Source organism: Electrophorus electricus, chromosome 12, assembly GCF_013358815.1.
Source record: "Electrophorus electricus isolate fEleEle1 chromosome 12, fEleEle1.pri, whole genome shotgun sequence".
Lineage (NCBI taxonomy): Eukaryota > Metazoa > Chordata > Actinopteri > Gymnotiformes > Gymnotidae > Electrophorus > Electrophorus electricus.
In genome coordinates, this window is record NC_049546.1 from 304044 (window position 1) to 314215 (window position 10172).

The 10172-nt window shown below is 44.7% G+C and overlaps 1 protein-coding gene across 1 annotated transcript in view; it reads right to left on the reverse strand.

Annotated features, from left to right (window-relative positions):
- Positions 1 to 5647: 5647 nt before the first annotated feature.
- The window catches only part of jph3 (junctophilin 3), a 38325-nt gene continuing 33800 nt past the window's right edge, over positions 5648 to 10172 (reverse strand). Inside the window, exons 4-5 of the mRNA XM_035531922.1 lie at positions 7658 to 8652; positions 5648 to 6216 (exon numbers count right to left, since the gene is read on the reverse strand). Of these exons, the coding sequence (XP_035387815.1) occupies positions 6136 to 6216; positions 7658 to 8652 (1076 nt within the window). The 3' untranslated portion in view covers positions 5648 to 6135. The remainder of the gene's footprint in view (positions 6217 to 7657; positions 8653 to 10172) is intronic.

Here is a 10172-nt window from a genome sequence, read left to right on the forward strand (position 1 = left end):
TGCACACACATCACAGGAAGGACAGTGCGCCCCAAACACAGGGACAGTCTGTTCACTTATGCTTCGCCTAATGATTTCCTGAGACTTTGAGTGGTGTTTGTGGATGGAGGCAGACTGGGAGTTCGTGTGTACTGTACTCTACAAACCAGTGGACGGGGCCTGTTGACTGTCCCAGAAGCATGTAGGTATTGAACTCTTTCCCAGGGCGTGTGTGACAGCTGTATTGCTTAAGCATTTGGTGTAATAACTGTTTGCATGTAATACAAGTTTGTCACCATTCTTAAGAGTTCAAAGTTCAGCATATGTACCTTATGTTTAAACTTGTGTGACAGTTAAGTATTACAGTCATAATACCTGACCTTCTAACCTATAGCAATTATTTGGCAAACTAGATTATAATCCCATTGTCCTGTGTATTAAGAGAGAGAGAGAGTGCTGCCTATTGCCTGTTTAATCTGTGTTCTGGTGTTTAGGCAGAACACGCAGCAGCTGTTGGTCTCCTTCGTCGTGCTGGTTGACTGACCTACAGCATCAGGTCTACAGTGTGTTTCTCCACACACTGGGTGTCTGTGTGTTTATTTCCCATCTAGTACGTGCTGGCAGCCAGGTGAGAGGAATGAGGACACAATTACAAAACACAAAGGTAATGTGTAGTGTGCATAAACAACAGCAAAATAAATATGAAGTCATTTTAAAAATCTTAAGTGAGAGAATTCAGCATACAACATATATAAAGCGTAAAATGAGAGAAAACACCATCTAAAATAAAACTAAAGCCAAAAGAGAAAACAGGTATGTAAAACTCTAAAACCTGTTGGCCTGTAGGTACACTGATGAACCTGGGGTCAGGTTCAGGGTTAGGTTTAGGGGTTAGGAGTTAGGGTTAGATTATTTTGTAAAACCACAGATTATTTTAAAGGGAGTTCAGATAGTGTTCTCCTTGAAAGCAGAAATACTTAGTAACACGCATCCGCTGTAGTCTCACAGCTAAGCAATATTTTTAATGGTTGGGATACTATATTCAAATTTATATAACTTATAAATTGTGTATTACTTCGGGATTATAATACCAACCTTCGATTGACTCTGTTCTCATAATTCAGTATGAGACTCAAATGACCAGTCGATCATCACAAAACACTACTGCAAAAATCTCTGCAGGTCAGTAAACCTTCCTAGCTTGTGCTCAATGATTCCTACACACCTACTTCTTCTAATTAGTAAGTATCGCCACCTTCTGGCAGCATGTGGCGACTGCAACAGCTATTTTAAAGGTGGACCGAAACATTTGATTAAGAAACTGGCGAATAAGAAGCCAACATGTTTACACAGCAAACTCGAATGTCTTCATGAGGGAAGCTTAATTATAATGATTTTAAAAGTATCTTTGAGCAACCCTGACGTCATGTAGCATGTAACTGTTTTCAGAAGTGTGTGTGTGTGTGTGTGTGTGTGTGTGTGAGGACTTACTAGCTCTAATGTTTTCTGACTCATTTTTGTGGGTCACATTTATAGATGACTAGATTTACATATAAAAATAAATTTGATATAGATTTAGATTTTAATATTAATTATTTATTTGCTTTTTCTTCTAAAAATGTGTTAATCTGAGAATGATCTATGAATGCAGTATCCAGAGCAATTTACAAAAGTGCTTTGTCATTTACTCATAGAGTACATCCTAGTACAGTACAGTAGGTTGGAGTCCAAGATACCAGTGAACTAGAGTACTGTAGAATACAGGCATCACTGCTGATGACTAGTACAAATGCATAAGGTATCGCTTGATAAGTGTAATTAAACAATAAGTTTAACAACATTAGTATAATAAACAATACTCTACAATAAGTACTAATTTAGTCAGTCAATATGGGAGCAGGGTCAGTTGTCGTTTAAATATTCCATGAATAGATGGTTCTTCAGTCTGCGTTGGAAGACTGCAAGGGGCTTTGACCATTGGCCTCATCGACACGACAGGTAAACAATCATACAATGAAGGTTCAGTGTTTGTATTGTGGGATTCTCTCTCTCACACTCACACATATCCATCTCCTCTCACCACCGTATATTCTGCCTTTCACAAATAGATATAGAGAAATTACCCATAGTCCACTTCTGCTCGTGGGACCAGGCTAAACTCCACACAGAGATTCTTTTGCATTAATCTCTGCAGAATGTGTCCCTATAGACAATCAACAGGCTACCATGCCAAAGAGACACAAACAGACTCTGAGGAGACAGAGAGACAGAGAAACGTATGGACATACCTCTGCCTTTTCGAGAGGTGTATTAGGTGTATGTGGAAGTTTAGAGGCCCCTCCTCTTGCAGGACTTTATGGTCAGTACGTATATTTGCTATTTGAGATTTAATTTTATTTGAGTCTTTCAGGACAGTTAAAGGTTTTTCTCCTCATGTGATGCCCCATTTTGGTGTCTGTGAGGTTTTCTCCTGACTGAGATGATAGAGTATGTGGGTGTGACGGACTAGATGTGCATGTTCTCACAAAAACAAGACAGATGCCATCAATACAGACATTCATGCAGAATCTCAACGACTTCATCAAGGCTATCAATCTTCTCCCACACGCGCGCACACACACACACGTTGTCTGAGCTGTGTTCAGCATGTCCCATCAGAAAGTAGCCTTGGGAGGCGCTATTTTCTGTGCATTTATGGTTGTTATTGCAGTTGTATGTGGGAATACGGGGATTAAGATGGTAACAGCAAAGAGAATGTGGTTCTAGTTCTAACATAAAGATGATGAGTGATATTGTTTAGAAACAGACTCAGACCATGACGTGATTATTCTGCCCCTCATTCGTCCTCTCAATTACAACCGCTGATCAGTCCCAGGAGACAAACCCCGCCCCTCACTGTCTGATCACGCCTCCACTGTGAAAGAAAAGAATACTGAATCAGGGTTGCTATGGTAACGGCCCATCCTTCACAGATGATATTTACAAAGGTAGCCTGTAAGTGTGTGTGTGTGTGTGTGTTTGTTTTTATTTGTTCATTTTTCAGTGAAATGAATTTGGCTTTACTGTTGCAAACGAGCTGATTTCACCCCAAATGCTCATTTAGACATCCAGCTGCAGAGAGTCTGAGTCCTGTGCTGTCTGCAGTGGAAAAATCGTCACTTTAAATGACGACTGAGAGAGGACAGCAATAAAACAGGAAGCAGATTCAGTAACCACACAACAAGAGCTTACTTTCAAACACTTTCATTATGTTCTCCACATAACTGAAAAAACAAACAAACCCCCAGAAAAACAAAAGTAAATAAACAGAATCAGAGAGAGAGAAAGAAGAGGCATGCGGTGGCATGCGATAGCCTCGGGGTGGGGGGTGGGGTGGGGTGGGGTGCGTCCAGGGGGAGGAGCCAAGCAGCTCCTGGACATGGTGGGTGTCACCCACACACTGTCATCTCCACCACACACTAGTGAGGGTGCACAGTGACTGCAGACCCAACTATCCAGTCATACAGTCTGCACAGAGTCATGTGACTGATCACATGTTCTCCCAGCAGATCTCAGGCACTGGAGACGGGGCAGTCAAACGCAGTGCATGTGTGTGACCCCCCATCACTCCTTTCTGTCAGCAGGTTTTAGCTGTTTGTTTATCTACTTATGTTGGCTGTATAGAGAGACTGAGAGAAGGGAAGAGAGAACAGAGGTGTAGGCAAACTGCAGGAGTTCAGACAGCAACTACAGGCCCCATACACACATGCTATAAAAAACATCGCAGTCTTTAAGTTCAGCCAGTTAGAAAAAATACACAAGTTTTCTCTTGTTTCTTTGTTTGGTTTGTGTCTCATGTTTGAGTTTCTTCTCAGATTGTGAAGAGACTGGTAGATGTGATATATCTCATGTGGCTGAGTGCTGAGTCCTTTGGACCTCCTCTGTTTCTCATAGCTGGGTCACCACTCCTCTGGGAAACCAGTCCACTGGGTCATCACTCCACTGGGTCACCACTCCTCTGGGAAACCAGTCCACTGGGTCAACTCTCCATGGGGAACCCATTCTTTTCATATGCAGATCGTCATGAAGACTAGCCCATAAAATACAGCCTCACTTAAAATTTTTGCCAAGAAAACAACAAAAATAAAATTTGCAACCCTATACTGCTTCCAAAACTAGAGGAGTTTATATCCTTATTTTTCTTACAAGTTATCTGTACAAAACAAACATACGTGAGCATGCAAATTTGTCCTTTACTCTTAAAAAACAAGGCAGTTGGCGTTTTTTCTCTTTCTCAGATCGCTTGCAAATAGCTAGAAAACATTTTTCCCTTTTTTAAAATCTTTTATCGATAAATATTTATGTTGAAAGCAGCAGCTGGAAAAACATTAACAGTCTCTAAAATTCTGGAGAAATGGAGAACGCTGATGTCCTCAGGTGTGTGTGTGTGTGTGTGTGTGTGTGTGTGTGTGTGTGTGTGTGTGTGTGTGTGTGTGTGTGTGTATGTCTGGGCAGGAGGGTGGGTAATAACCAGAGTAATGAGGGGTATGGCAAACTGAACCCTGATGCCATTTAAAGTGAGTTTGGCCTTACAGAACATCACGTGTTAGCCCTCTTACAACATTCAAACAGTGTTTACATTTGTTTTAAACATGAATCATGTTACTCAAATGTATAAAATATGTGTATGACCTGATACATGTAGCGTCATACAAGAATGTATGTGAGGAGATGAGTGAGCAGGGTAGTTCTGGACTAGTTCTGGTGCTGTGTGAGCCCCTTTTGGAGGCTTCATTCCTGCTGTGGTGTTTTGGTGGCGCAGACAGTGAAGTGGCACTGTACAAACAAGGGTTGTTACTGGATGTCTGGGTGTCACCAGGGTGCTGGATGATTACTGTTGGCAGGCGAAATCATGGGAGACCTTAAGCCCCTCAAAACTGGAGCTTCATGTCTTCGGATATGTACAAGCAGCCTGGACGATTCCTAATGGTAACAGATTTTAGAAACCACACAGTTGAAATCAGGGGGAAAGAAAAAGTTTTGCGATCGTCTGGGGTGCATGTGTGTGTTTGGCTCGTTGGATGGGAGAAAAACAATTGGCATGAAAAGCTTGACAGGAGACAGATGCATAAACATCTCTCCCGTTAAAGTCTCTCCCGTTAAAGTCCCTCCCATTAAAGTCCCTCCCATTAAAGTATCTCCCATTACAGTCTCTGCCGTTAAAGTATCTCCTAGTAAAGTCTTTCCCGTCAAAGTCTTTCCCGTTAAAGTATCTCCTGTTAAAGTCTTTCCCGTTAAAATCCCTCCCGTTAAAGTCTTTCCCGTTAAAATCCCTCCCGTTAAAGTCTCTCCCGTTAAAGTCTCTTCCGTTAAAGTCTCTCCTGTTAAAGTCTCTCCCATTACAGTCTCTCCTGTTACAGTCTCTCCCATTAAAGTCCCTCCCGTTAAAGTCCTAATTCCTAATAAGGAATAATTGCAGGTGAGTTTTGCACTGTGAAATTATCAAGTGCTTACGCAACAGCTGATCCACTGCTGTAAGACTGCAGCATTTAAAACATACAACATATATGAAAATCTCGAGTGTGTGTATGTGTGTGTGTGTGAGTGAGTGTGTGTGTGTGTGTCTGTGTGTGTGTGTGTATATGTGTGTGTGTGTGTGTGTGTGTGTGTGTGTGTATATGTGTATGTGTGTGTGTGTGTGTGTGTGTGTGTGTGTGTGTGTGTGTGTGTGTGTGTGTGTGTAGGGGGCATTTATTATCCTTTTGGCATGATGTCTTCACATACATTGCCTTCACACACCCTCTCTCATTAACACCATTCATGAGTTCAATGCCCAGGCAAGAATACAAACAGATGGTCAAGAACAACAAAAGGGCAAATAAGTGACTAGAAGGTATATCAGAAATACATGAATAATAATAATTCAGTTGAAGCTATAAGTTGGAAAGGATGTTTTCAGCTCAGTATTTGACAGGTTCAAATAAGAAGAAAAGCTCTTAAGGGAAGCAGAGATGTTACAGAGAGAACTTCTGAGACCAAGTTTAGCTGTTTGGAAATTCACTTCCGGAGCCTTCTGTTATCCTTTGACTTGTTGTGTAATCCCAGGGCCCAGATATCACTCCCAACTGATTTATACAATAGCACTGATACATAAGATGAACTAGCAGGAATAACATCTTAAATAAAAAAGTGAATAAACAAAATGGCGACTCCAATGTTGAGCAAAATCACCATGACAACCAGAACCGAGCTGGAGCCCTGTTAGAGAGCGAGGGAGAGAGAGAGAGAGACAGAGAGCGAGGGAGAGAGAGAGAGAGACAGAGAGAGAGGGAGAGAGAGGGAGAGAGAGAGATCAGCATTTGCTACCGTTACTCATGCATTATGTGTCTATCTGCTGGTGTCCTACTAAGTGCGTGAAGCCGGTGACGTGGGCGGGATCTGTTGCGCCGTAGCGCTCGAGAGATATCAGGATGGAAACGAGGCTCTCGCGCACATTGTGGAGCGCAGGAGCGTGTTTAAAATGACGGGACACAGCGCCGTGCAGACGTTTAATTGATGTGCTTATATGTAACTGTGTCACAGACCGTGTCTCCTGGGAATCAGGACGCGCGTTTTACACGCGAGGAACTTTTGAGCCATAAAATCAGACTGTGACAAGTGAAGGCAGCAGGAGCGCGGAGCGTCGCACATTTACCCGCTGCATAAATTACCGCCACACACAGTGCACGCGAGACCCTTGCATTTAAAATGAAACGTAACACACCCCCGTCACCCTGTAGTGATTCGAGTACTCAGACATCGGTAGTTTGTTAAAAGCTGGAACAATCTGTGTGGGGGTTTCCTTCTCTGAATAAGCCAGTCTGTGGTTGGTGCAAACATGTTTGACACAAGTATACTGCACTCATTACCTTGGAGCTACACACACACCCCAGCTCTCACACACATGCCCATTGGCTAGTGCTGGAGCAAGGCATAAGCTGTTCCCTAGCAACAGACTATGGGGCAGCCAATCCAGGGCCGTGTTGAGGAAAGAGCCACATTGCCAGTCTGTTGTTACCAGGGTTGGTGCGATGCAGTGTGCAGCATCTGAGGTTGTATACTCGCAGTGCGAGCACTGGCTTTGCTGTGGTCACTGCAGCGTAGTGTTAGAGTTGGCCTGAGGCGTGTCTGGACACCCCACATGGTTTGTTTGTCCTGGACTGCACAGCTGTTCTGTGCTCACTGGCTGCTGCTGGTATTATGGGGCTTCATATGTATAGTTACACACTGCACCTGGGATTGCACGTCCAGTTTGTGACCACAGTTCCTCTGTTGGCTGGGTAACGTAACAGTGCTACAGACGTGTAACGTCTTCATCACACACAGCACAGGTTCAGGGTTTCTGTGTCTTTTACACTCTTGTGACACTGCTGGGTTGAGTGTGTATGCATAAACATTATCCAGCCAGCAGCAGAGACCGAGCACTAACCGAGCATTAACTGAGCACTACAGGATGGGTAATACACCGTAGATGGTAAGAGAAGGTGAGAACTGGTGTGACCTGTTATGTGACCTGCAGAAGTGGTGCATGGTGGAACATGTGTGTCCTGAGAGTGGGGACATGCAGACATGCAGCCACGTCTAGTGTCCTTCCATCATAAGCTGAGTGTAAGATGTAAGTTAAATAAACCAAAGAACATGGAGGCAGTTCCTTACTCACCGAGTTCGCTTTGAGTGTCTGATTCTCACTGTCGTGCTCTAGTGCAATGGGTGAGGATTTCTGGGGGGGTGAGAGAGTGAGGTCCCTGCGCAGGGGACGAGCCTCTAACTTTCCCCCTACGCTGAGGCTGTCCAGACTGGGCCTCTCCCGGCTGTCCCGGGCCCCTGGGGGCCGTGATGTGTCCTGGGGTTCCCTCTCTCTCTCCTTCTCTTTCTCCTTCTCCCTCACTCGATCCCTCTCCCGGTCCCTCTCCTGGTCTCGGGTTTTGCTCCGTCTCTGCAGTGTGTGTGAACGGGGCTCTGCATGCCTGTGCTGGTCCTCCCCTTGTCCATAAGGCTTCTGGGAGTTGGAGTCCATAGGCTGCAGTGGCCTCATCTCCATCTCGTAGTTACTGAGTTTCTCCTCATCCTGCTCTAGCAGGCGTGGGTGGGGCAAACTGCCGCCATGGACACGCTGCGAAGTCCAGGCTGTGGATTGGCAGTCTACCCACCTCTCCCGCGAAGTCTTGTGATTGGAGGAGCCATGCTCCCGGGGCTTGTGATTGGACGAGCAGTGCTTGTGACCGTTGGTGCGGGCTGGCCCACCTCGAGCCTCGTCCTGGACAGAAGGGGTGCTGGAGCGACTGCTGCCTCGCTGTGAGGGGCGTGTGTTCTCGTTCCAGGTGTTTGCCCTCAGGTACCCCCCTCCACCCACTCCACCTGCCCGTCCCTCACCACGCCCCTCCAGCAGCACCTGGATCACAGAGGCTCCACCCCGCTCGTCGTCCACGGCGCTCTGCCGCAAGAAGCGGGCGTTTTTGGGCCGGTGTGGCGGTTTGGAGGTGGGGCTTCTTGGTGGCGTGGACGGGCGGCTGGTGGATGGGCTCACATCGGGCGTGAGGTCTGGTGGCGTGGAGCCCTTCATGTAGAGCTCAGTGCTGTCAGCCGTGCCGCTGGACACCATCTCAGCGTCGTTCTCGCTGGAGTGCTGCTGTTTGGGCCTCTGCCAGTCCAGTCCTGCACATGACACAGTCACATGACACATGACACTCCTCAGTGGTTTTCCTGATTGTGCCCACTGCCTCCCTCCATTAACTCTTTTAGCAGAAGGCGTTCGCTGGCATACACACCTATGAGCTGATCAGTGTACACTGCACATAATATACATGTCAAAACATTACAGCAGTTAGAAGGACACACGGCTTCATTACAGAATGACAGAAACAGGAAAGTGTTTCTCAAGACTGATGGAGTTCGCATCTGAAGACTAGCAGACAGAGGACCAGCATAAATCCTTACTGTACTAAACACCTGGCAACCCATTACAGACGTCTTACTGTGACAAACACCTGGCAACCCATTACAGACATCTTACTGTACCAAACACCTGGCAACCCATTACAGACTCTTACTGTGACAAACACCTGGCAACCCATTACAGACATCTTACTGTACCAAACACCTGGCAACCCATTATGGACTCTTACTGTGACAAACACCTGGCAACCCATTACAGACGTCTTAGTGTACCAAACATCTGGCAACCCATTACAGACGTCTTACTGTACCAAACACCTGGCAACCCATTACAGACGTCTTACTGTACCAAACACCTGGCAACCCATTACAGACGTCTTACTGTACCAAACACCTGGCAACCCATTACAGACGTCTTACTGTACCAAACACCTGGCAACCCATTACAGACGTCTTACTGTACCAAACACCTGGCATGCTTTTATAATTTGTATTTAATAAGCACTAGCCAAGAAGGTCTAAAGGTATTGTCCAGCTGAAATGGAAAAAGGAATCCCTGAGTCATGAAAAATTAAAATTTTGTTTGAATCACGTTTCAAGTGATTTTCAGTTTTTTAATCAAATGCTGAAAATCACCTGAAACTAAACTGTTTCACGGAGTTGTAGAAATAATATAGAACTAAAAACATTTAAAAACACAGCAGTCCAAACGCCTTCCTAAAGTCTATTGAGACATAGATAAACATATTTCAATAATAAAAACAATGATAATAATGATAATAATCATCTGAAACATTAATCAGAAGCACTGCTGAATTCTGATCCAGCTCAGTGTATGATCTCCTGAAACACTGGTGATGTGTGATAGTGTGTGTGAATGCAAGCATGGGATTGTGCTTCTTTGCAGTTAGTTAGTGCGTGCGTGTGCGCGCGCATGTGTGCGTGGGCGCATTAGAAAGGTCACTCCTGATCACCCGTCATCTTCTGTTGCCTGCTTTTTAAAGACACAGGGAACATATTGCAAAATAAATGTCTGTATCATACTAAAAAGGTCTAATAGTGTTATATTAAACATTGAGGAGATGTTACATTTAAAAAAGCAGAACACAAATATCTTAAAAAGTTGAGTGTGGTGTGGACATGGTCCTGGTGTGGAATGGGCCCACTGTTACAGACTCAGCCTGCATTCCTCAAATAGACTGGAATCACACAATACCAGTGTGAACATACCAATTCTGAATTCACTTTTTAAAAAATGTTTCCTATTAGGATGAACATTA